Source organism: Heloderma suspectum, chromosome 2 (assembly GCF_057233095.1).
Source record: "Heloderma suspectum isolate Gila_16-S chromosome 2, 16-S_ref, whole genome shotgun sequence".
NCBI classification, from domain to species: Eukaryota; Metazoa; Chordata; class Lepidosauria; order Squamata; family Helodermatidae; genus Heloderma; species Heloderma suspectum.
The window spans coordinates 206,653,922-206,681,885 of NC_139459.1; the positions used below are offsets into that span (position 1 = coordinate 206,653,922).

At 43.9% G+C, this 27,964-nt stretch overlaps 1 protein-coding gene across 5 annotated transcripts in view; it reads left to right on the forward strand.

The window, feature by feature from the left end:
* The window catches only part of MAP2K6 (mitogen-activated protein kinase kinase 6), a 157,618-nt gene that overhangs the window by 42,946 nt on the left and 86,708 nt on the right, over positions 1-27,964 (forward strand). For 3 of the 5 annotated variants that reach the window (XM_084837540.1, XM_084837542.1, XM_084837545.1), the window contains exons 2-3: positions 18,183-18,249; positions 26,727-26,775. In XM_084837540.1, coding sequence (XP_084693666.1) covers positions 18,183-18,249; positions 26,727-26,775 — 116 coding nt within the window. Of the gene's footprint in view, positions 1-11,917; positions 11,992-18,182; positions 18,250-26,726; positions 26,776-27,964 lie in introns of all 5 variants that reach the window. The other 2 variants (XM_084837541.1, XM_084837543.1) reach the window with 1 other exon arrangement.

Genomic DNA, 27,964 nt, shown 5'->3' on the forward strand with positions numbered 1-27,964 from the left:
AAGGGGCTTCTCTTTAGAATCCCCAGTAAGATTAAAAAGGGTTGTGCTCATCTTGAGACCTCTAGTAACTACTTTCCAATGCTTTAGGTCCTCTACTTGACCACCAGCCTTGGACTCTAAGACAGCAACTCACATGGAGGGTGCAGGCTGCCTACATATCCTTGCAGGTCGAGCTGTGTTCCTGTAACGTATGGAACCTGGCTGTGAACCACTGGGTGCTAAACCAGGGGGTGAAGCTCTCGCTGTGCATGTACAAGCTAAATAGATTTCTCTGGGCAAAGATGGAAACAAGGAGGTTCAATAGGAAAGTACAGGACTCTGCCTCTGGAAATGATGGGTAGGCACCAGAGTGGAACAGAGAATTGTGGTAGGAAAGAGTCATGAGAAACAATATTGGAAGCCAGTTGGGCCCCAAGTTATTCTTAGAGCTAAGGCTCACAAGCGTGAGCAGTGCCCAAGTGAAAAGAATGAAGACCTTCTTCCCAAACTCCAGGGCAGTTAAAGGATTCAAAACAAAAAGTATGAAAGACTTGATGGCTCAGAGGCTGGACCCAAATGGGTCAAAAGAAAGAGAACAATATTTTGGTTCTGGGAAATCAAAAGAAAGCTCAGCAAGGTTTCTTGCCCCTTGACTGATTGATTGACATACGACTGGCTATATAGGGCCATAACTGTACAGTAAGAGATAATTAGGTATCTGTATTGGGAACAAAAGGTATCAAGGTGATACCTGAACCTGTTGACCTGTGTGTGGGTGGAAATACTTCAGGATTGGGCCACATATTCCATCAAAGATTGGGCAATTCAAAGATACCATTGTTGGGTTTGTTGACTGGGTGGTGGCATGATAATCAGGCAGGCATTCACATCTTTCCGTCATGACTGGGAAAAACTCCCTTTAATCAATGGAGGAAGCAAATCCACGCTGTAGCTTCTTCACTCTGTGGCCCTCCAGAGTCTTAATAAGTTTCTTCACAGTTTTTTATGCTGCTGCTTCTGGAACCTTCAGCCAAGGTGTTGGGGTACTGCCAATGAAATATATAGCTCACAATACATGTCTCCAGAGAGTCAGCACATCTGAAGCTGCTCTGTAACACAGGCTGGAAGAGAGACAGGAGCTTTACATTTAGAACTGGAGAAGGTAGTAATTGAAGGAATAGTAATGGAAGGAACGTATGGAATTTAAGTCCCTGCCTTTCTGATCATAGGAAATCTTGCCCACTTCCTCCCATTCTTCCATAGCTCCCCCACCCCCACCCCTCATTTTGCATGTTTCCAAACTCTTCCCTGCAACTATGAAGAGTTTGTTTATTAACAAAAATTCTCTGTTGGATACACAGTATTGCTTTGCAAAATACCTGCATATAAATCCTAATTTTACTTGGTATGGTAAGTATTTATACTACCAAGCAAATAAAACAGCATCGCAAGAAGTAGAATTTGTCCAAGTGACTGGAGTTTCCTTTGTAACTTCAGCTTTTATTTATTTAAAAACCTCCTCTATTTACAGTGACTCCAAACTCCACCAGATTTTTAAAAAGTGAAACTGGATGTTTCACAAGCAGATTTTATGCCTCAGTCCTTGTAAAGTTGTTTCCCCCCCCCCCCCCCCCAAGGACAGGAGAATTATAACTTCCATGTTAGCTTATAAAATCTGTGTAGATCCTGTTCGGTTATAAGGAGCATCAGATGTCTGGTCTCGGGCAAGTGTGTGTGTTAAACACAAAAATGATGTAACAACTCTAAGTGAGACTTGATTGAAAAAGGAAATCAAGTGGAATTACCAGGATATGAGGCCTGTTGAAGGGAAAGGAAAATATGTGCCAGGATTTGTGGTATTTGGTGATATCCATTCCCTTCTGGGACTGAATGATTAATAGAGAAGTCATCTTTGCAGGATTTCCTGGCTTGCACTGGAGGGGTGGAGTTCTTATATAGCCAACTCATGTTTGCAGGTTATTGATAGACAATTGGCTGTCGGAGGCCATAGTGTAGCATATGTTGGAGTGAGATTAGCTGAATGTCAGGAAGTAGTCATTGTGGCTTACAGTCATTGGGGGCAGGGGAATCTACTGACCTACATTTGTTGACATATACATACCTTGACATCTCTTAATTTTATAGAGCATCTTTGTCTTTGGACATTAGACTTTGCAAAAGTCAGAACTTTATAACAAATAATAAAAATGGCAACAAGAGGGGAAAATGTATTAACAAATAAAGTTCTTTTTAAAAGAAAGAGAGTAAGTTACATATGAGCGGAGACTTGAGCTCTGCATTTAGAGACAGGGTTTTGATTAGACCTTCCAAAGCCCCTTGGATGCCTTCTTCCAGATCAGGTAGAATGAGATCTTTGGGTTGATATGCAGCTTTTTGACTTCAAATTGTCTAATAATAGACAACTAAAAAGCTCTACCCTCCACTCCCAAATAGGTTGTTCAGAGAGAATGTGGGGTGGGATGGGGTGGATTTTCTGTGTGTGTGAAAGGCCTTGTCAACTTGGTTCTGGTACTGACTGCAAATTCCTGAGCTCAGAGGCACCCTGTTCCTTAATTCTCAGCACATGTCCACCTGCTTGAGCCACTGTTTTGCACCGGACTGGTTGGTGGGCCTCTGGGTTCTAGTAAAAGCCAGAATGGATTCTGCAAGCTTGACATGTAAAGGGGTTGCTTAAAATCCTTATCTATGTAAAGGGGCTGCTTAAAATCCTACTGAAGGAAATTACAATATTTTCTCCTAGTATACACTTCTGCTCCAAGTGCTAGAGATGAAGGTAACTGTGCCAAGAACATAATGGAGGCTGTACAAAAATCCCTGCAATCTTCACAGTTCATCCAGTTCACTTCAACCGTTACTAGTAACGACCTTGTTATTTTAGTTTTGCCTCCCTCCCAGCCATGTCCCCCACCCATCCACCTACCTCTCTGCACCTCCAGACTACAATTTGTAGAATATAGCCATGAGCATATGCTATGAACCATGGAACATTTGCCACAGCGAAAGCCCTGCAGGCAGTGCTGATAAACTGGGCACTGCTGTCTTGGAGAGAGAGTAGCAAATTCCCTGAAATGCTTTAAGACATCATTATTTGCTGTATATTTTTCAGCCTGAGTGTCTATTTTGCAGTAGCGTCTGGGAGAACTTTTGCTTAAAACCAGTGAAAGCTGTGCACTGCATTGGGTCTGTTTTGTTAGTTAAGGCAAGGAACGTGACAGGCTCAGGGAAAAGGAGCACAAGTAATTTGCCCACATGATGTATTCTGGCTTCAGTGTTTCCTGAAGAGAAGATTATGAAGTGAAGACTGGTTTGGCTGTCTGGACTGGAGTTAAAGGGAAACATAAAATCATGCCACCCGGTTTTCTCCTCTCCAGTGAGCATTGAACATTAAAATCTGAAAGTTTTACTAAGGCCCCAAAGCTCCACTTCTGTACAGAGATCCAGACTGTTGTTCCCAAACCTCATGTAGCGCAACCCCTTTGGACTATACCAGTAGAGTGGAGGATTGCATTTTTGAATGCTCCCCCACATCATAGCTTCTTGACCTGTAGAAAGGTAGCAGATCAGGGAGAGGGGTTTTAGGTGGGCTTTCTCCCTGGAGTGCTAGCTTTCTGTGCACTGGGATTATTCTTTTTTACATAGTGGAGTATGAGCTCCTCACTTGCATTATGGTGATGAAGTCCAGGAAGAGCTGTGCCTTATGCGGAATCCTTAGTCCAACCTTCTGGAACCTTTAGTTACAGGTAGTGAGACAAGGAAAGCTTTCTACCTGAGAGATCTTGTTGAGTTGCTACCAGTCAAAGTGGACAACACTGGGGCTAGAGGGTCCCACTGGCTACTCACTCAAAGGTAGCCAGCTATATTCTAACTATCAATGTACGTGGGTAGCTCTTGGAAGCAGCACCCCAATGTATTCCACCCAGCATATCTGTATTAACAAAGGAGAACAGTATGAATGAATGTAACGTTAGTCAGTATCTTTATAACAGAGCAGTAATGCTACATTTTGGAAGTTGCCAGGAGTGCCAATACCACCCAGGGTTCATGAAGTGGAGAGCTGGATTGAAAATGGGCTGCAGCTTCTAAGGGTTTATTGTATAAACATCTGGGATTAGAGAAAGTGATCCTAGAAGCTGCAAGCAGAAAACCTTGACAAGACTCCCTTTGAAAAAATCAGTGCCATCTCAGCATTTTCAAGACCTTCCCTTTGCCTTTCCTAGATACTCAAAGCTAGTTCATGCAGACAAAGGACTCCGCCTGATCCCTCTCACCTTTCCCTGGATTACATGGGCAGTCCTGTGGAGAAGTACACTGTATATCCTAACACTCCACAGGTACACTTCTAATACGATTTCTATGATTGTTTTGGTTAAAAAAAAGAAGGTTGCTTTTGGTTTGTTGCCAGCTTTCTTTGTGGATTGAAAGGCTATAAAATACCTGTAAGAACATGAAGGTTGTCTCTCTCTCCCAGGAGTATGCATTTATAAAGCCAAAGTTCACTCAGTCCAGTCCTCCTGAGAGCTCTCTACAACATGTTGCTTTTAAGAACATCTTGGAATATGAATAAACCCAACTGGAGGGTGATGGGCCCCTATGCTCTACCACTCAAATAACTAAGGGCCACTTTTGCACTAGTATTATTGCAAGAGGACTTCATCTCTGCATAAACCATGATTTTTATGTATTTATTTATTATGATGCTGGCACAGTCTTTTTTAAAGCCATTCTATTAACTCTTTCCCCTCTCTGCCCTGTCGTGGATCTCTGCATCCCTCTCATTTGTTACTCTTCCTTTTCTCTCTGTTCCTGTACCTGGAAGTCCACAAATGCACTCACCAGATTGCCAGTGGGGGCCATGTCTGGCAAGACCATAACTGGTAATGATAAAATAAAGAGCAGCTGGGAGAGAAGGGCAGGGAGATTGTTCTCAGAATTGCACCAGTCTTTGACCCTTTCCGGCAGCTGGCCAGAAGAGCTGAATCCATGCCACCAGAAGTGCCCTGTCAGCCATCACCTCCTTATTTCTCTTCTGCAGGCTAACATTTCTTGTGCAAGTGATGTGGCTGGGGACGGGACGTTGTTTGAGCCACGCCAATCACAGAAATTTGCTGCTTTGGTGGGAGGCTTCACTCTACTTCATGTAAAGGCCAGCTCTGCTCTCACATCACATTGGGGTTTTCCAAAAAGGCAGCAGGAGAGAGCTGTGCTGCTTCTGCCTTCTGCAAAAGTGCTGCATGAAGTGAAAGACACTTCTCTCTCTCTCTCTCTCTCTCATTCCCTGTTCCTGGAGAACTTTATGCAGGGCATCCTGAGCAGCAGCAGTCAATAGAGTGGAGGGAGGGTCGCCATTGGTGGCTGAATGTGGGGACCCCTGGTAGCAGCCTCAGCCTTGGAGGGTAAGGGCTGTGCAGAAAGAGCTGTAATCTAGTCCTCTCACGTCAGTGTACCACCTCAGATTTTACATTGGCATGGGTAGGTCATCCTTTTAAAGCTCCTCTGTGTGTTAAGGCATACTGCTTCAGAGGGAAGCCTAGGCTTCAACAAGCGACTTGTTTCATGAATGCAAGGTGGTACAATGGTATGAGAGGACTGTACCATCCCAGTGCCTGCATGTTTGAACTGATCTCAGGTATCTGGTGATGAAATGGTCCCAGGGATCTGTACATGCATTTGCCCTATGCTAGTATTTGTTCTCTTCCAGAAATGTAGCTGAAGTTGCATTGCGTCCTTTGGAATAACACAGAGCAGGGAGAAACTCGGCAGGCTAAGAAGCAGAGTAGTTCTGTGCCAGGTTCCTTGGAGAGACAAATGGCTGTTTTGTTTCTCCGTTTATTTTTTGTATGTGTGGATCTGAAGATTTGGCCAGAAAAAGCCTTTCCTCAATGACTGCTGTTTAGTCTAAGGGTGGTAAATGTTTGCCAATGGGAGCTGAAGGAATGCAACAGGTCCTTATAGTCTTGGCTAATATGAGCATAAGAGCCTTGCTGGATCAGACCATCCAGGCGGGCATCCTGTTTCAAGCAGTGGCTAGCCAGCCAGGTTCTTCTGGAAAGCAAACCAAGCGGGTTATTTAGGGATGCATTGCCTCTGAACATGGGAGTTCCATTTAGCTGTCACGGGTAACGGCCAGTGGTAGACCTATTTTTTAAAATTATATTTCTATACCGCCTGATAGCCGAAGCTCTTTTTTAAACTTATTTTTTATTCCTTCCGCTATTCACTTGAATGATTCTCAAAGTGGCTGACAACAGGTTGTAATAATACAGACACCCCCCTCCCCCAGACCCTTCACATACACAACTCAATAGTCATTAGCCCTCTGGCTGATGGATGGGGCCAGATGATGTTTGCCATGATGTTTTCCTGATCCTTGGGAAATTTGTCTAATCCCCATTTAAATCCAGTGGCCATCACTATACTTTGCGGCACTGGATTCTCCAAATTCATTATACTTTGCCTTAAGAAAAATGTTCCTTTGTCTGTCCTGAATCTAAAGACAACTAATATTGCTCTAATAGTTTCCAGAAAAGCAATGGACAAGTTCCAGTATTATAAGAGAGGAGGTACAAATTCTCTTTAATGACTTTCTCAATAACACTCTATAAGTTTTAACTCTCTATCACTGGGTAGGCAACCTGGAGGCCTCCAGATGTTTTAGACTGCAGCTCCCATCAGCCCTAGCCAGCATGGTAAATGGTGGAAATTATGGGAACTGTAGTGCAAAGCATCTGGAGGGCACCAGGTTGCCTACTGCTTCTCTACAATGTCCCCTCACCTTTAATGTCCTTATTTACCTTCTCTACATCTTTTCCTTCTTGCCCATCACTTTTTCTTTTTAAATGGGGCATCCAGTACTGTGCAAAGAATTCTAAATGTGGCTGCACCATATTCATATAAAGGTGTTACCATGCAGGCCATTTTATTTTCAGTTCCATTTGCACCCTCTCCCAAATTAAAGAAATTACTGGGTGGCCAGGTGTGCTGCAAAGCGAAGTGATGGCCTTTAGCTGCCTACCAGCTTCATTTCCCCAGAATGCCTCTGAGCAAGGGCTGTATGAGAATCTAGTTCCTGTTCACATATCATTTGGACATATCTCATTTGCAACCCCAAATGCAAACACGAGCAGGAGCACACTTCTTGCGAATCTTTTGCCATTTCCTGGACATGCATTCACATTCAGATGTGCCCACTTCCCCCAAATCCGTATTTTCATGCTTTAGCCTAAGGGTGTGTGTGTGTGCACATTTTGAGTGCATGCTTTTGAAAGTGCGCATTTTTCCCCATCAGGGGAAAAAAGATGCTTGCATTTGGGAATGTGAATGAAGCAAAAGACATTGCATGTTCACCCATCCCCACTCTTGACTCCCACTGACAGAGGCTAGGTGGACATCAGGGGAAAAAGGAGTATGTGGCATCTAGGGGGCAGGGGGAGGACAGAGGGACCAGGGCAGAGGGAGGAGGATAGGGACAGAAAATGTGAGAAGGTGAGCAACCGGTGGGAGTCAAAGGAGGACTGTAATGGTACAGAAAGTAAGATGCAGTGACCAGAGGGCAGGGGAAGAAAGGAACAATGAAGTGGGAGTGGAACAACCAGGGGGACCAGGGGATAGTAGCGAGAAGTGGGTGGTGGGAAGGAGAAAGTGGGTTAGTGAGAGAGAGGGCACAGAGGAAGAGAGAGAGAGAAAGAATGGGGTTCTAGAAAGAAAGGGGGCACGGAGCATGTGTGACGTGAGAAGATGCATGTACGCAAACAGGTAAAATTGGGATCCAGAAAAGGGATCCCCTTGAATTTTTCATCCTTTTCACATGGATTCTTATGGATCCTCTTGGTTTTGACAAAGTATCCCGCCCAAAACACAAATGTGTTCTTTGATTTGATGGTGATTTTGTCAGCATCCCATGTAAAAAAAGCCATGAGGATCTCTGTTTTGCATCTATGAATTTGTGCTATGGTGGTGCTGGCAAGCTTTTAGTCTGTGATTTTTACTGTGCGGTCTATAGATGCCAGTGTAAGCTTTCCTTTGATGTTGGTTTTGAAGGGAGCCAATGTAAAATAATGCAAATTCAAGAGGCTCTGTTTCAGTTCTGCTGGCTCTGACATTTATCCAGGCTCCATGTGGGTGTGCTTCCTCTGTGTGCATGTGTGTGTGGGAGCAACTTGGGGAGTGGTAGGAGGAGAGGACTGACCCAGGCTCCAAAAAGGTTGGGGACCCCCGGTCTACTATATTGTTCCTATTTGCATATTCTTGATGTTCTAAGAATGGTGGTTATTTATTATTATTATTATTATTATTATTATTAATTAAATTTATTAATCACCCATCTGGCTGGTCACCCAGCCACTCTGGGCAATGTACAGCATATAATAAAAAGTTTAAAACAATAAAATTCTACAATAAAAATGTTTTCTGAAATACCCTAAGCCACCCCAAATGCCTGCCTGAACAACCACGTTTTTAATGCATGGTGGAAGCTCATTAAGGAAGGGGCATGATGGAGTTCCCTAGGGAGGAAGTTCCACAGAGTGGGGGCCACCACAGAAAAGGCCCTCTCCCTCATCCCCACCAGTCTAGCTGTCCTGGCTGATGGGACAGAGAGAAGGCCATCTGAGGCTGATCTTGTTAAGCGGCCTGTCTGGTGTTGCTGGAGGCGCTTCTTGAGATAGGCTGGGCCGGAACCATATAGGGTTTTAAAGGTCAAAACCAACACCTTGAATTTGGCCCGGAAAACAACTGGCAACCAGTGCAACTCCTTCAGCACTAGAGTGATGTGATCTCGCCGGCAGCTGCCTTTAATCAGGCGAGCCGCCGCGTTCTGTACCAGCTGCAGCTTCCGAACCGTCTTCAAGGGTACCCCCACGTAGAGCGCATTACAGTAGTCTAAACGAGAGGAGACCAGGGCATGTACTACCGATGGGAGCAGATGGTCGGGAAGGAAGGGGCGCAGCCGCCGTATCAGATGGAGTTGATACAGCGCTGTCCGGCTCACAGCTGACACCTGAGCCTCCATGGACAGCTGGGAGTCCAAAATGACCCCCAGGCTGCGGACCTGGTCTTTCAAGGGTAGCCGTACCCCATTCAACACCAGGTCAACATCCCCCAGCCTCCTCTTGTCTCCCACTAAAAGTACCTCGGTCTTGTCAGGGTTCAGCTTCAGCTTATTCCTCCCCATCCAGCCACTCACCATCTCCAGACATTTGGACAGGGATTCTACGGGCAACCTTGGTGAAGATTTGAACAAGAGGTAGAGCTGCGTGTCATCTGCATATTGATGAAACCGCACCCCAAACCTCCTGATGATATCCCCCAGTGGCTTCACATAGATGTTAAATTATTTATTTATTTATTTATTTATTTATTTCATTTCTATACCGCCCAATAGCCGAAGCTCTCTGGGCGGTTCACAAAAATTAAATCCAAGCAACACACAATAAAACAATTTAAAATATACAGAACATTAAAACCACAATATAACAATACAACCACAATAAAACCTAGCAGCAGTGCAGGAGTTTAAAATACAGATTTAAAACAGCAAAGATAAAAATTTAGAAAGCTAAAATGCTAAAATGCCTGGGAAAATAAAAAGGTCCTCACCTGGCGCTGAAAGGAATACAATGTAGTCGCCAGGCGAACCTCACTAGGGAGCTCATTCCAGAACCGGGGTGCCACAGCAGAAAAAGCCCTCCTCCTAGTAGCCACCCGCCTCACTTCCTTTGGCAGGGGCTCACGGAGAAGGGCCGCTGATGATGATCTTAAGGTCCGGGCAGGCACATATGTTAAATAGCATCGGGGAGAGGATGGAACCCTGTGGCACCCCACAAGTGAGTGGCCACGGGTCTGAAATCACCTCTCCCAGTGCTACCCTCTGGTACCTGCCGGAGGGGAAGGACTGGAACCACCGCAATACAGTGTCTCCAATGCCCAACCCCTCCAGGTGGTCCAGGAGGATACCGTGGTCAACGGTATCAAAAGCCGCTGAGAGGTTGAGGAGAACAAGGAAGGAGCATTCACCCCTATCCAGTTACAGGATTCTTGCCTACTGGAAGAAGATATTGGTGTTACCAAGGATTCACAAATACTGTGCTTGCCAAATAACTCCTGATTTTGTTTATTAGATGCCTAAGTAAGTAAAATAATTATTACAGATTATTTCCCAGGACTGTTAGTTAATGATTCTAGCACAGCCAAGTTAAGACCTGTTTTGGCTGTGCCGGAGTCATTAAGTAACAGCCCTGGAAAATGATCTGTAATGATGGTCTTATTTTGTAGAAAACTCTCCTGCCTGCAGGGCCTCCTGCAATTTAGGAACTGCCCCAATTGTTTTCCAGCCCGTCTCTTTATGTGAATACATTAGAGCATATTGTTAGTTATGTTCTTCATTAAATACACAGAACCTTTAAGTCTTCTTAAATACACTGCAAAATCAAAACCTGGCTGTCTAGATTAGAGTCCAAATAACTCACTATATGACCTGGTACTCTATGAAGGGCTTTGAAGTAGGCCAAATTGGTTTTGGCACAGCCCCACCTCTTTCTAAAAAGTTGACAACTTTGAAATTGGGGAAGTGGGGTGAGGAGAGAGCCAATGCTTAAATCATGGGTAAAGACACCTTTTGGGGTCGTGGGTACGTTTGGAATTTTGAGAAACTCCTAGGCACCACCACAAAACGGCTGCAATGGGAAGTGTCGTAAAGCACAAGTAACCTGCCCTGGAGACTGAGTACAAGGCAGAGGTGGAGTGTGAGCCACAATGCACTAAAAAACTCCTTTGAACCCACAGTTTTCAGCGCCAACAGAAATCTGTTTCACAGTGAATCCAGCTATCAGAAAGAAAATGTGTGTGTGTGCGCGCACGCGCGCTTTAAAAAAAGTGGGAAGGGCACCCTGACGGGACCCAAGAAAGGTGTCTTGGGGTGCATTGGTGCCGATGGGCCTCACGTTGCCAACCCTGGCTTAAATTCATCTCTGTTATGGTCAGCCTCTCCCCATGCCCCCGACTCCAAATTTTGGATTGTTAGTCTGGACTGCAAAGTTTGCTCTGGCCTGGCTTTAAAAACAAAAGTTATTCCTCAGTTCTCCTTTAAAACAATAACTGAATCAAAACCAGCAGAAACATCTTCATAATGTGACTTGGGCTTGTTAATTACCCTAATTTGTAAAGCTGCCAGTTCTTGGATTCAAACACTCTGGTACCTGGTTGGAGCGAATGGTGGAGCCTAGCGCAAGCCCGGTGGTTGAGCCAGGGGGCACAAAGTCCAGCTGTTTCTGGCAGCCTGGGAAGCAGGCCCAGTGCAAAACCTGTTCACCTAAGGAAACCTTGCCTCACTTGGTGCTCTCCAGATGTTTTGGACTTGAACTCCCATCAGCCACCAGCTAGCATGAGCAATGGCCAGGGATGATGAAAGTTGATTGATTGATTGCATTTATACCCCGCCTTTTTTCCTCTTGCAAGGAACCCAAGGCAGCTTACATTATCCTCCTCCTCTCCATTTTATCCTCACAACAACAACCCTGTGAGGTGGGTTGGGCTGAGAGTGTGTGACTGGCCCAAAGTCACCCAGTGAGCTTCCATGGCCGAGTGGGGACTAGAACCCAGATCTCCCAGCTCCTAGTCCAACACTCTTGCCACTATACCACACTGGCTCTCAGTGAAAGTTGTCCAAAATATCTGGAGGGCACCACGTCTGACCTAAGGCATTCAAGTCAGAAGAAGAAGAAGAAAAAAACCCTGAGGGACAACCCCCCCGGCCTTGTTTTTCCAGGAATTGGCCCACAACCCAACATTTAAAACATTGCTCTGCTAATATTACCCACACTTCTGTCTGTTGAATTTCCTACTACAGTTATTCTTTGAGCTGCTTCATACGTTAATGTTCATGCAGCAAACGGCATCCATATTGTGACGCATGCATCCTTAGTTCCTTAGATGGATGGATCGGGCAGCTGATGCAAGCAGTGGCGAATAATGGAGATCACATGTCTGTCAGGAAAGGTAACGCACGAAGCACCCCTCAGCGTTCCCCTTATGAATCTTCTACACCCCGAATGGTCAAAACCTGTCCAACATGCCTCTTCCAGTGGTCGCAAAGACAAACGGAACCTTGGCTGAACTAAGAACAGCCAGAACAGGCCTCAGGAATACCATTGCAGTCTCTTGCTGAATTTATTAAGCAGGTCAAGCTGGTGTGTGTGTGTGTGTTATGTGTATATGTGGGGGCAGGGAGAGAAGGCTGCTTGTTGTTGTGGCAGGCATTGAGCCAATATTCTTCACTTGTTAACTGGCGGTCGTTCAGTTTTCTCAGAGGCACGTCTGCGGGTGTCAAGACATGTTGCCAGAGAAGGGGGATTTCTTTGAGTTTGGCAGTCTATCAGTGCTGCAAATCAAAACATGACCAAATGCGCACTGGGTGATATCCTATGTCATATAATCACCTTGGATTCCTCTTAAGGGGGGGGACTGCCCCTGCCCCTCAGCATTTCCCTTTTAAAGCAACAGTTTGCTCATCACTGGGTGACCTCAGAAGGAACATAGGAAGCTGCCTTACACTAAGTCAGACCATGGGTCCATCTAGCCCAGGGTTGTCGACACTGGCTGGCAGTGGCTTGCCTGGCTTTCAGGCAGGAGTTTTCCAGACCTACCTGGAAACACTAGGGATTGAACCCAGGAACATCTGCATGCAAAGCATGGGCTGTACCACTGTACTACAGGCCCTCCAGGAACATCCAAAGTATGTTGGCCAAGGTGAAAAGCACCACATAGGTAATGTAGTGTGTGTACGCAAAATATCCTAAACCAAATATATCCCTGAAAAATGCTTGCCCAATTTGCTATTGAGAATCTCCCTGGACAGAGATCCCACAGTCTGTCTAGGGGTGTTTCCATGACAATGGAAGGAGAAGCGAATGGAGGAGTACCAGATTTTTTAAAAGGAATCAGCTTTGTTGTGCTTTGGTCCATGCAGAGCTCCATGAGCAAGTGCTCCGCACCAGTAAAAATCACTTCACAGAGCATACTTCCTGGTGGGGGTGAGGGTTGGAGTGGACATCATCTGACTGGCAGGGGCTGCTCAACCTATAAAGAGGCTTCCCCCCTCAACCCTCACTCCTTTCCCCTAAAGGTCCAGATGCACCTGCATTTCAGGAGCAAGCCTCATTGAGCACAATGGGAGTTACTTCCAAGTAGACACACATATGCATGTGCTAGGAAAGATGGGGGAGAGGGGAGAACACAGGGATGAGAAGCCAGCCCCCTTTCTAACCAAACTGATACTGCGCAGGATCTCTATAACGAAGCTGTGAAGTAGTTACTTCCTAAGGCAATAAACCAAACAACGGAGAATTGGAGCCCTGAGATGGCACTTCAGAGCATTTAGGGAATGTGCTTTAAATGGTGCCATTTCAGTTGAGGGGGGTCTCTGTACATTCTGATGTGGACATTCAGAGGGCAAGCCTCATTGAGCACAATGGGAGTTACTTCTGAGTAGACATTAATTGGTTTGTGTGGGGACAGGAAACACACAGGAAACACCCCTTGACCGGGGTGATGGTGAAAGGCACACCGCTGGGCAGGGCTAGCATAGCCAAGGTCAATGCAGGGGTTGGGGCACATAACAGCTATACTGCCGAGAACCAGATTTGGGGAAAAGAATCGGACTTTAAGCAGTCTCAGGAAATCCGTTTTTTCCGTGATTAGCTCCAGGGTGGCTGATGGCTGGCCACGACATCATATATCCCTAACAACCTCAGCGTGCAGCCAGCTCGGAGTAATTCGCTGGTGGAAACACCCCCTAGGGTGGCTGTTGATTTTTATTCTTAGATCAGTCTTCCCCAAACTGGTGTCCTCCAGATGTGTTGGACTGCAATTCCCATCATTCCCAGCCAGCATGGCCAATCTGCATCAGATTGGGGAAGTCTGACTTAATTGTGAGCTTGTAAGGGTTATAAATAGCAAGTATAAATTCCACCTAGACTCCAGTCTAGAAGTAATGAGAGTTGAAACACAGATGCCCTGATCCAGAGCCCCACTTGCGTAACAGTGCATATGCACCATGTTTCTGCATGGGCAAAGGCTTTGTTGTTTGCTTTAATGGAGGCAGCAGCTCCAGCATAACAAAGAATCATACATGCATCTGATCCTTCCATTGAAATGAAATGGGCATCCTTGGCAGGTGAGGAAACTGTATGTATGCACTAAAACATCTGTGTAGGTAAAAGAATGGTCTGAATCCTGCCATGCAGTAGGGTGAACGGACGTGCCTTGGGCCGCACCATGATAGTGAAAGGTGTTGATGGATAAAGGCAGGAACTGGTGGCTGGTCAAAACTGTTTAAAGTGTTGACCCTGTTGGGGTGGGTGGGATGAGCAGGCACTATTTGGGTTCTGCTTCAGGAAGTAAAATGGCTTAGGCCTGCTCTCACTCGAATAGTGGGCTGAGTGCGGGGAACAATGTGTTATTTTTGCTTCCTTACATATTTATTATCTTTCAGTTTTTTTGTCATACTTTCAAATCTGTTGTCTGCAATCCTGAAGGCTAAGAACTTAACTTATAAAAGGAGATCAAAGGCTTGGTTTTTTTTCTCCCTAACTTCACCTCATTGCAACCATGTTAGGAACATGTTGTCCTGCATTATTATTATTTTTCTTATTCCCGTTGTTATAGTTAAAGTTGGGTAGCTTTTTTTTAAAAAAAAAATAGTTTTCTTTTCTTTTTTCTGTGCATACTTTAAGCTTGTGCACCCTGGCAACATGTAATTCTCAGCTGGTTGGGCAAATTAAAGTATGTGTTCATAGAGTGGCACCTTTGTTTTTCCCAACCCAGACATATTGTAATGGCTGGAAGCAATAGACTAAATATGAGAGAGGCATTTTTAACAAGGAGATTTAATTAACTAATGTTGCAATAGATGCTTAAGAAGGTGGTGTATTTCCATCAGTTTGCAGTCACTGCAAAACAAAAGCAACTCCCCCCTGCCCATGATATTTATGATGGAAAAGATGCTGCAAGGAAAAAAAATCATGCTTTTTCAAATTTTGTCCAAAACGAAAACAAAAGTACACGGTCGTGGTCCATAGACTTATATTGTGCAATTTGTATATAATCTGTGCACATTTGTGTATTCAGCTTTTTTTTTGGTGGCGTGGGGAAGGGAACATAAAAAAACACATGTGATTGCCAGTGTTACAAGGGCAATGTAATGATAATTAGCATTTTTAACTGAGATGGATGCAGCTAGGACTAGAGCCATGTACAAATGGCCTCTCAAAATTCTCTAGCCTATTTGTGGGCAGAGAAATTGGGGAGACAATTTCACCGAATTTCTCCTAGGGGAGAAGAAATTCTCCAAGAGTTTCTCACAGATAGGGCTCACTATTGGCAGGGGTTGTAGCACAGGTTCTTTCTTTTTTCCTCTGGGTTTTTGGTTTATTGCACTGCTTCTTCAGGGGGCGACAGCATCAACTGTCTTGAGGCTGCCACTTTTTTGAGGCAGACCCTTGAATTTCTTTTGGTGGTGTTTTTGAGCTTGCCTAATCACTGCGAGGTGCAGTGTGTTTTCTCTTTCTATCACACACCTTTCCATTGCTCTGCAGCCTCCCAGGCCACCTGCACTTTCTGAACTGAAAAAGCCCCATGGGAGGAATTGCCTCACGATGTCTTCCTCAAGATGCCTTTAACTGAAGTGCAGGAAGCCGAGGAGGCTACAGGCTGCCAGAGGTTATTGTACACACAGGACATTCATGCACACTCCTCAGTCACCTCGTAAGTAAGGTAAGCACAAGAACCCCAAACCCAGCCCATGAGAATTTCTCGGAAATCTCTTCTCCTTTGAATTCCTTTTCAAAAGCAATTTCTTCTCTATCAAATTGAATGAGGGTGGTCTAAAAAATGTGGGAGAGATTTTTGGCACAGCACTAGCTAGGACGCTATCTGCTCCTATTGTTATGGAAACGTTACTGAGAATGTAGACAAGCTTCTTGGAGGACTGAGGCCTCCCACTTGTATCCTAGATCCTTGCTCATCTTGGCTTTTAAAGACTGCCAGCCTCAGGACAGGGCTGGGTGTCTGGATCCCTAAACGGTTTGGGTCTAGGTATTTGAATGACTGCCTACACCGATAAGAACCTTCCTGTGCTTTAAGAACATCTTTGGAGGCGGTGCTTACTGGCCCACCACTAAGATCAATAAGGTTAGTGGGCATTTCTCAGTGGTGGCCCCTCCCCTATAGAATTCCCTCCCAAGAGGTATATGGCTGGCTCCCTCTGTGGCTGCTTTTAAAAGGGCTTAAAAAGATACTTGTTCTCTCTGGCTAAGGTTTTATGGGGTTTGCTGCTGTTTGATATTTGAAATTGTATTTTAGATAGATATTTAGATGTTTGGAACTGTGTTTTATTTTAACAGGCATTTTAAAATGGTTTACATTTAAGGTGTGTTTCTGATTTTGCTGTTTTATATTGTAAGCCACCTTGGGAAGACTATGGTCTTGAAAGGCAGCTAAGAAATTATTTATTTTGCAATGTGCAAAAATATTTATGTGCAATGTCTCAGCAGCTCTTATGATGTCTCTGTAAGCTAGTTCACTCCTGTGGCCTCAAATATTGCAGATTATAGACTGAGGCAGAGAGAGACTGGCTTGCCTATCGATACTCATGATCTTGTGGGCTGAGCCAACGTATGAACTTTGAACCAGGCACTTCCAACTGTTCCTACTAAGCTACACCAAGTCTCAGATATCAGAAACTTACTTGGAATAGTCAAGATATATATGAGCTGGGTTTTTGGGCAAAGCTATCGGGCTGGATAATTTATGGTTCTAAACTTGATTCCGAAAGCTTTTCTGCATGACCAAATTTTTAAGTAGTAAATGCATATTTGTTTTATTGTTTGTTGTACACTTTTCTCAAAACAAATTTTCCTTGTGTTACTTCACAGGTGGATTTCTGTAGTGGGGATACCATATTTTCCCAAGTACTCAAACCACGATATTGTGGACTACTTGGGAAAATGAAATACTTCACTCCTCACCCCCCAGCACACCCAAGTGGTTGCATTAGAGTTCTGCTGTATGCTCTGTTGCTGCTCCACTTCAGTGCAAGAGTGCTCATGTATTCTTCATTTTAAAGACCAAACAAGTGGTAAGATTAGGCCATGCCCCACAAAAGCTGTGCTAGTTTTTGGGCCTGGTTGGTTAGTTAATTACTTCTGTACTGCTTACCCCACCATTGAAGGCAGCTTACTTCAATTTAAAAAACAAACATTGAAAAACAAGAACAAATGGCTCATTGACTTAGTTTTGCTTATTTTCTGTTCCTTGTAGGTTGTGCTCTTCTCTCTTGCAGTGGAGTGCACGTATGTGGCCAGAGTTTAGTGGTTGATTGATGCTAAAATAGAGTCTTATGTTATGTTTGCCTGGCCTGGCTTGTTTACCATTTTGGCTTATGCCTTATCTGCGTGGGGCTGATTTAGGAGCCAATTTTAACACAGTTCAGGTTAAATGGATTTATAGGAGAGCTTGGCAGGTCAGTGTATAAACAATCACCATTGCATTTTGACCATGTGCCTACTTAAAGAAGCTCACACCCAATATCCAAACCACCTCATATCTGTACTAACAAAGCTTTAATTTTGCCCTGGAATAAATTAATCAATTCATGCGATTTTTAAACAGAATGCTTAATTTGTCACCCTTACTCCATGGTGCTTTATTTGTGACTTCATAGATTTCAAAATACTTTGAGGTCAAAAGGGGTCAGGAAAGACGAGGGCAGAAGATTCTGAGCTATTATGAATGACAGGTCCTACACAAAAGCTCTCTTGCCTGGAAGATATGTTCAGGCATCCATTTTGTTTTCCAAGTTTTCCATAGGTCACTTGCACAATTTCAACTCCCCACCCCCTCCATGGTCATGTCAGGAAGTCAGATCACTCTGCCATACTGAGAGTAGCATTGAGAACGTGCAGACATGTGCCTAAACTGTTTCCTGCATCAGTTAGAACATGAGATATAAACTGAATTTGAACAAAGGAACTTTGTATTTTCAACTCCACTCGGTGAACGTTCTGTGAGAGACCTGTCTGGTGTCTATGTCAAATTAGATCAGACGTTACAAACAAGTCCTATGTTGCAAGATGTGACCAAAACCTCATGAAAAGCCATTCTAAATATCTTTCTGTTCTTTTATTTTGCAGGCAGGAAGAAAAACCCAGGGTTGAAAATTCCTAAAGAAGCATTTGAACAACCACAGACAAGCTCTACGTACGTGTATCTTGCAATTTCATTATGGTAGGGTTGAAGCTGGGGTTGACAAATGTTGGCTTGGGTTACTAGCCAGCCATTATATGTGGTCCACCGATCCCCTCCCCTCCCTTGAGTCCTCAGACATATGCACAGGGGGCTTGGGAGAGAGGCAGGGTCATCATTTGTGCAGGGGACAGAGAAGCTAAGAAGAATGAGAAGTCTCTCCTGTTAAGAAGGAATGTCTGCTGCTTCTTAGCTGCTCGAACATTTCACTGAAAATGAGACTTCTGGGTTAGGGATCTAAGTAGTGCCAGGTGTGTTGCTCCTCAGAAGGCTTGGTGCACTTGTCCCTGGTGAGCTGACAAGTGGGTTTGTGGAAGCCTGGGCTGAAGCAATTGTACAAAGGAAGGGATTGTTCATGGAGTTGATTTACCATAGTACAACCATTCATTTAGTTCACGTTCAAACTGGTGCTGGGATGGGGAAACCATGGATTATTTCTGTTTTCCTTGGTGTTGTGAAAGGATGGAACAGTCAGTCAGTAATTGTCCAAGCCCTCTAAAGGCACGATCTTATGCATGCTAAGACATAAGTACTACAGAAATAAGTACTACAACTCCCAGCACCCCCAGCCAACTGTGCTGTCTGGGGGATGGTGGGAGTTGTAGGATTTATTTTTGTCTTAACATGAATAAGATTTTGCCCTAAATTAGTGAATCTAGACTGTGGTCTTATTCTGAGATTTCAAAAGTAGCTTTTCCCTATTTTTTTCCTATTACTGATTGTACTTAAAGAGCTTAAGGTCAAAACTAAGTCATCTTGTGAATGCATACTCTGAGCAGTATAATCTGGCACAAGTTTATCATAATAGGATATGGTGTTGGTTTCAGATTGATTTGGTTAATTTGGAAAAAAAGAATGGTGATGTGCTCCCTAATAATGACTATAATCCCTCTAGATGTTTTGGGCTAGAACTCCCATAATCTCTGATCATTGGCCATGCTGGTTGGGGCTCATGGGAGTTGTAGTCCAAAACACCTGGAGAGAACCAGTTTGCCTATCCTGTAATCCATAGAACCAACTCTGCATATGCAGGGGGACTGGTTTTTTCTAGTGGGAAACTCAAGGGTGTGTTTGATCTGAGATAATGAAAGGAGGTTGTCTTTTAATGGGCAACCCATGATTGGTGTGTTAGCTCTTGGATGCATCTAAGACACTCTTTGGAGAGTGACCATAGACTGTTGCACTGAAGCAGCAATTCTCAGATTTCTGGCTTGTTAATGGGTTATCGGATAATCCATATGACTGGATCTTGCAATTTATGTAAAGGCAGTGTCCTTTGGGGGAATGGCACACTACAGCTTGTTGCTTTGACTACAAGAATAATCAGGAGCAGAACTGATGTTTCTTTTGCCACCTTGTCCCTTGTTTTGTGAGTTTATGCTATGTCACAAATTACATAATTTCTGAGTCAGTTCTTGACTTGGAAAGTACACTTACCATTATCCTTGGAAATAAGTCCTGTTTCTTTCAGATAAATACATAAGTGTGCTTAGATTGCAGCCTCAATGAGAGTGCCTTGGATCCTTGAAATTTGTTGGCTTACCTGTTACTTGAGAGTTCCTTGCCAATTCATTAGGTGGCCTATCAGACCCTTAGCTTTATTCATTGCACCAAGCTTGTGTATGAAGTATTATGTCAAGTTGGGCCCCCTCTCTAATTCATCCTGTCTGGCACTAGACTTATTTTCTCTTTCATGTGCTGTGTTTACTGCATGCCTTTCTTTCAAAAAGGGGTCTGTTTTAGGTGATGGGTTTTCTTTGAATTCAGTCCTCAGGCCTATGCATTTGCGATTTCCCCCTCCCCTTTTTCACATCAGACAACAGAGCACCCACAGCAATAAAAAGAAGCTTGATCTCCACCAGGAACCTGATGCTGCTGTTGCAGTCAATAGAAGGACTTGCTAAGATTGAATTTCTTTTTATTTCAGTTTTCTTGTGGAATTTACCCCCTTCCTTTTTGATCTTCCAAAGGGTCTTTTTTATCATCAACTAATACTTGTGTATGCAGTATTATAGAGCCCCATGCCTGGACACCTGAGTAGTAACCTTACATTGCCAATAATAAATGTATTATTATCATTTCTAGTATCTAGGACTGAGAGAGCGTTTCTTGAGTATGGAAGCATTTTGACTCAAAAAGAGGAGGATGCAGTGCCAAATTCTGTAGAATTGTTAGACTCTAGCTCAGTTTCTTGGAATGGGGAAGGATTAAAGCTAGAACTGTCCGCAGATTAATTATCTGCTTTTCCAATAATTTAGTTGATAGATTATGAGCCAGTGTGGTGTAGTGTTGAGGAGTGTTGAGTGTTGCTCCTCAGTGTTGAGGAGCAACACATATGAGAGCCAGTGTGGTGTAATGGCAAGAGTGTTGGACTAGGAGCTGGGAGATCCAGGTTCTAGTCCACACTCGGCCATAGAAGCTCACTGGGTGACTTTGGGCCAGTCACAGACTCTCAGCCCAACCCACCTCACAGGGTTGTTGTTGTGAGGATAAAACGGAGAGGAGGAGGATAATGTAAGCCGCCTTGGGTTCCTTGCAAGAGGAAAAAAGGCAGGGTATAAATGCAATAAATAAATAAATAAGTTATAGCAATAAATGTAACTTTTTGTGGTCTGCGTGTATCAATATAGTAAAATGTGTGGCTGCCACCATAAACAGACCATGATATGTTCTAAGATCAACTTCAGAGCCCCTACTCATTGGTCCACCATGAAGATCAGTAAGGTTGGCAAGCTCTGGAGATAGCGTCTTTTCATTGGTGACCCTACTAAGGATGGGATGCTTGAGTTTGCTGAAATTCTCTCAACTTTACTTTAAAGCTCGGTTTGGCTTGCTTCCATTCTTGTTTGGGATATGTTTTTCATCTCGTTGAAATGGGGAAAGTTGTGCATTTTTAAAAGTGCACATTTTGTGACCGGTAATGCAAGTTTGAGAATTTGCAGACATTTTTAGAGAACAATCTGCTCACTTTCAAGGTTGCGAATAGGGCATTTTTGAGTGATTTGTGAACTGGAACAAAATTCTTGTATTTCCCTAGACCCTACCCTATGGAATTCCTTCCTAAGAGATATATAGCTGGATCCATCTGTGACTGCTTTTAAGATGGTTTTTAAAAAACACATCTATTCTTCCTGGCTTTTAATTGCCAATTTTGTATGGTGTTTGCTGCCAATGGATATTTTGAAATTGCATTTGATTGTAACTTGTTTTATTTAAATTGATTATGTTTAAGGGCGCAATCCTATCCAGATAGTTGGCAGCCTCCGAACCTGGAGGCCACTGAGTATCCACTGCAGGGTGGGAGAAGAGTGGTGGCTCCACACTTTAGCCACCATGCATTTCTGCTAGACAGGTAAAATTGTCTGTCTAGAAGTGGCACCTCGTGGGGTGGGGGAGGAGACTGGGATAGCCACAGGAAACGGCTTAAGGCAGCTGCCCCAGTCTCCTCCCCTCCCCAGCTCCAGCCACGCCCCCTTTTCCCCGTCTCCGTGATCCATTTTCCAAGTATGGAGGGGTAGCTGGCACATTTCTCTCCGTGCCACCTGTGAGGGGATGGGGAGTGTGGTTTCTAGTGTCGGAGCCCTATCTCCAGCCTCGTAGCCAGGAAACTGTCAGGGTGGACACTGAGCCCATAGAATCCCAGAGTAGTTCTGATTCTGAGGAATAGCAGCCGCTCCTGGGAGAGGAGCACGCTCATCCTTCCCAGGGCCAACAGCTGGCAGAGATTCCTCTCACCTGCATTCCTAGCATAGATAGCAGTCCCGGGAGTGAGAGAGCGCGGGAAGCAGACTTGCTGGATGCGCGACGCCGACGCAGGGAGCGACGCCAAGTGGAGGGCGCGGAAAGGAGGCGTAGTGCCCGGTTGGCGCGCAAACAACGGTTGCGCCCAGAGGATCCAAGGGAAAAGGGGAGGGACTCTCCCTAGCCCATATGTTCAGGGTCTGCCAGTGATTCTCCTTCAAACGGGGACCAACTGTTCCAACTTAGGGCATAGATACTCTGCTGCTCATATCTAGTTGCTAAAAGTAGAGTTGTTAAGTTGTAAAAGAGGAATAAAGCTTTGAAAAGAATCCCTTTGTCTGTGTCTGGACTTGGCTACTGGATTAGACTGAGAGAGGCCTCCAAGGAGCCCTTGACAGAAACCAAGCAATTCTATGGCCCCCCAGACAATGTCTAGGAGTGATATGATTGCTCTCGAAGATTTTATAAATATGTTGTTAAACTGTGTCGTTTTTATGCTATAAACCGCCTTGGGAACACTATAGCCTTGAAAGCTGCCTAAGAAATGGATTAAATTAATAAATACCTCATGATGGCGCAACATTGTACGTTTCCCCACTCTTCTCCGCAGCATTGTATGCTGATGGTGGGGAACTAGACACACAGGTGTCTCTTTTCAGTAGCTGCCACCTTTTTACCATAATGTCTAGATTTAGCTTTGAGATATTGAAGGGAATGTAAACTAACTTAGCAATTTAAAACATGCAAGAAAGGCTATCTTTAATATTAAAATTGGCAGCCCTAATTAAATATATCAAAAGAAGATGTTTAAAATTGTTATTAAATCCTTTAATAACAGGGAATGTTACACTGGCAACATTCAGCAGCCCATTTTTAGTGTATGTGTGTGTCTATCTATCTAGCCTCAAGAAGAGATTTCCACAAGATGTAGTGATGGCCACCAATTTGGATGGTTTTAAAAGGGGATTGGACAAATTCCTGGAGGAGAAGGCTATCAATGGCTACTAGTCCTAATGGCTATATGCTACTTCCAGTATCAGCGGCAGTATGCCTTTGCACACCAGTTGCTGGGGAATGTGGGTGGGAGGGTGCTGTTGCACACATGTCCTGTGTGTGGGTTTCCCATAGGGAGCTTGTTGTCCACTGGGTGAACAGACTGCTGGACTAGATGGACCCTTGGTCTGATCCAGCATGGCTGTTCTTATGAGATACTGTAAGCTCTGCAAGTTAACGTATATATTAAATACATGGGGCATGCAGACATTGGATTTACTTGCACAATTCAGCTTAGCATGCCCTAGCTTTTCTGTGCCAGTCTGTAGCTTGGCTTATGTATAAGTTTAGGAGCCCTTAAAAAAAGAAGCATGACTGACCCTTTATGTTCCACTATAAAGAAGGGATTTATGGCAAAGCTCCGCATTGCTTACTGTGTAGTCGTAGCTATTTCTGTCATGGATTAATACCAGATAAATAAGGACTTTTCCAGGCTGCCTATAAATAGGAGGGTGTTTCTTATTTCTGGAAAAGATGTAGGATCTTACTCAGGGTTACCTGGATTAATTCTGTTCTTGTTACATCATGTCATCTTTTGTAGCTGTGTTCTCTCTCAGTAGGATACTTGGGAACACCTAGTATTATTTTACTTGCTATCTTGCTGGGAAGTGGAATCACAGAACCTACTATCAACTTGGCACACTGTCCCACCAAGTAAGATATTCTGAGGTTTAAAGGAAAGTTGCCACTTTAGGGCAGTGATCCACATAGTTAGATAAACACAAGCTACCAGTCCTTTTTATCTGATGTATTGTGCAGCTGGCTGCAAGGGGAGGCAGGTTAGCGTGTTTGTGTAATACAGTAGATCAGATTAGAAAAAGTCTGTATGTGCAGAATTTAAGGTTAGCTATTATTCTTTGAAACGCAGAAGATTACTCTGTTCTAAATACACAGATGTTGCTCGTAATTCCTACCAACTCTGTGAAGCAGGGTGAGCTGAGAGCTGTATCTCAGGGCAGTATTACAGTAAAAGAACTTCCTTGGTTGCCCATCTGGTTACTGGGCACTGATCTGTTGTCAGATATGGGCCAGGATGAACCCTCCCCCTGCAGTGGATGAGCAGAAAGTGCTGCCGCCTGCGCATTGGTGGTGGGGAGGCTGGCAGCTTCCATTTCCAGCTGGATCTACTTGCACCACATTAACAACAACGCGTCTTGGGGCACCTTAAAGACCAACAGATTTATTCTGGCAATAAGCTTTTGTGGATGCTGTCCACTTCATCGGATGCTTGAAGTGTTAACCTCAAATTGTCCGCCTGCAGCATGTGTATATAAATCTGCCAATTTGAGGTTAACACTTCATGCATCTGATGAAGTGGACAGTGTCCACAAAAGCTTATGCCAGAGTAAAGCTGTTAGTCTTTAAGGTGCCACAGGACTCTTTATTTTTTTGCTGCAGTAGACTAACATGGCTACCTTTAGAATTATAGAATCATAAGGTTGGAAAGGGCCTACAAGACCATTGAGTCCCCTGCTAAATGCAGGAAGCCTGATTCCCAGGTGGTCTCCCATCCAAGTACTAACCAGGACTGACTCTGCTTAGCTTCCGAGTCCCCAGGAGTGACTTCTCAGGCAGTGCGAGGGGCTGCAGTGGGTAGCACCCTCTACCCTGCAAAGGTCCTGTCTACACACTGTGTTTCACATATGGCCCTTTGTGTCCCAGCCATAATAAACTAGGAAAAGGACACTAGGTTCAGTGCAAACAATTCACTCCATTCAGGAGATGTTTGTCCTAAATTGAGAAAATCCTCTCTAAATTTCTTTTGCCAAAATCAGCTTTGTATGTGCTATACGTTGTTTCCGTGTCCCCAGTGGTGTGTGATGGAAAATATTCTATGGAACATTTTCCAGTGCTTTTATTCTTCCATGGGAAAAAAAATCAATTTCATAAGTTCATGAATAACAACAAATGAATGCCAATTGCAAATACAGTATTAAGCAAACTTGGCAGTTTCAAGGTTGTAATTCATGTTTTTAGGTGATTATTTGGGTGACATATATGTCATTGAATTACATATGTGTCTCAGCATGAAATGGAACCAACTAATATGTAGTGACAACGAAACTGAAGATGCCCCCAAACCTCAGTGGAAGAGAATTGGACTGTGTTGAAATATTGGAGTGGTTTTCCACATATCATGTATGGTGGTTGGGGTTGTTATAACTTATTAGTGTGCCAACAATTTTCAGTACCTTTGTTTTTTTGTTATATTTAAGACATACAAGGGAAGTGCATGCTATTGTCATTGCATTTTTGCAAGTATTCCAAGAAACATTTCTAATATAACATACCAATCACATTAAATGTGCTTTAATTTGCCCCCTCAAATATTTCAGGTCAAATACTTGTGCTATATTGGGACAAAAAGTTAGCATGGGGACTCCCCCCCCCCCCGCATTTTTGTATACTAAATATAAGTAAAATAAACATGCTAAATTATATCACTGTCTAGGGAAGCCTTCCCCAACCTGGTGCCCTCCCAGCATTTGGCAACCACCCATGCCAGTGAGCAGTGGACAAGGGCTATTCTTCTGTGACCTTGCATTGGTCTTTGAAGGCCTCAGCATACAGCAGGAAGTCTTGCAGTTTCTGAGCATCATCAAGCCCCAGCTTGACATTGAGGAGAAGCTCCACCCTTTTCCCAAGCCCGAAGAAGGACAGGGTCTCTTTCTGATATTGTGCTGGGCTTCAGAGTCCTTCCAAATCAGTTCAAAGTAGGGAGGTGAGAATTGGCAAAACTCGAGCTCCTCAAAGTTCTGCAAGTTCCATCTCGAAACTCATTTTGACTCAAGTCCATATCAGATTGTGAGCTTTATTTTTTTTCTTTTTGCATGAAAATCTGTGTATTCTCATGCATGTTTTTTCAAGTGTACGCATCAGTTGTGTGCATCTTTGAAATGCACACATTCTTCTCCCATTGATTAAAGTGTATATGTGCACATTTTTCAAAAGTGCACATTTTTCATGCACAATTTTTTGGTCTGAGAATCACATTACAAGCTCAGAAATACATGGACTTCAACCACAGATTGCATCAAAGTCCATGTTTGATCCGGAAGGTATGAACCGGGGAAATCCCGATTAAAAAACAAACTGAAACTAATCTCACATACATCCCTCCTCCAAAGCAATAAGATTTCCCACTGATTCCCTGGCTGGGTTGACTGACCAATTAACAACAGAGCTTAGAACCTTTCACTCCCTGGGGAGGGGTCAGAGTCAGTGGCCACCACAAATTTGGACAGCTACAGTTTGTGGACCTATGGTGATGAGAGGAATGAACTTATTATTTATTATTTCAGCCACAGTACCACAGGAACTCTTAACTAAACAAATGGAAGGACAGTTGCTTTCTACTAAAGTAAACCAGAAATTTCTAAAGTGGAGGGACCAGTAACAGTTGATTTTGTGCCGTCGTGGGGGTGAGAGGCAGAGGGAGGATTCGTAATGTGGCTAATTCTGAAAGGGGGGGTTAGGTCTGAATGGGAGACTTCATGGGACACTGTATGCCACCTCGAATAATTCCTTAAAGAAAGGAGGGATATAAAAAATGCAGTGGAATGAAATTATTGTGTTCATGTGAGTTCTCAGATACTTTGCTTAATGTTTTTTTCTCCCTGATTTTTTCTATTTCATAGGCCACCTAGAGATTTGGACTCCAAAGCCTGCATCAATATTGGTGACAAGGTACGGTAATAATAAAATACAACTTCTAAAGAACTTCAATGGATAGGACTGGGAAGGAAGTGAACTAAAGCAATGAATTGGGAGTCACCTGGCAATCCCATTCCTTGACACAGAAGCCATTTAACTTCTTTCCCCCTCCATTTTCACATTCTTATCTATTAAAACTTTCATCTGTTAAAACCAACATTTAAAGGGGTTTAATGTTGAAAAGGAGGTGGAGTTCTTCTGCTGATGTTGCTTTAGCTCTGCTTCAAGAGTGTGTGAATGCAGTGCGTATTTCCACACTGCTTGCTGTATCAAGGGGAAGTAGCTCTGTTTTATCTTTGACTGACAGTAGGTGGGATTCCTACCAGGCAGCAACTGCATGGGTATCTGTCATTCCTGTGGCAGGTACATGCAGTCCATTCTTGGGAGCCATCTTGGGTTATGTGTGTGCCCACAATCACTTCCCTGGTCCATCTGTGGAGGGTAGTCACACAATCCTAGTAGCAGTTTTTGCCATCGTGACGACACTTTTCAAGCAGTTATGCTCACAGAATTGCTTTCCGGTCACTGTGCCTCTAGGACAGAGTCTCATGCACATTCTGCCTGCAAATGGGTCTCCATGCACCCCTTAGTCTACAGATCAAGATGCAGCTGATGTTTGACTTAAGCTTTTCATGTTTGAGAGCGCCTGTTTCTGAATAAGAGTACTGTGCAAGTCCAACAATTAGTGCTTGACATCCACAAAAGTTTTGAAAATGATATGCAAATGATACCCACATTATGTTTAAAGTCAAAGCACAGAATAAAAACATTTAAAATCAAAGTATGCTAGTAAAACCGTGGTTGGTCAATCAGAGAAGGTTTGTTTAAGGAAAAATGTCAGTAGGCGCTGAAAACAAAGTAATGTCGGCGCCTGCGTGACAATGACAGGTCATGCATGTACCCTTTTCATAGGGTATCCCCTCATATAACTGAAGCAGATACGGGCTAAGCTGTCAGTTATTTTTAGTTTAATGGCTTAAACCCAAGACACGTGCAAGATGGCTGCAACAATAACACTGAAGCCAACTGCTTGCTTACCAGCACAGACAAATCCAAATTGGCTGCTCAAAAGTTTGTTCCATACATATGTCTGGATAACATACAGGATCTCAACAGCTGGTGAACTTGAGTACCGATTCAACCCAAATTGCTTTCTTTTTAA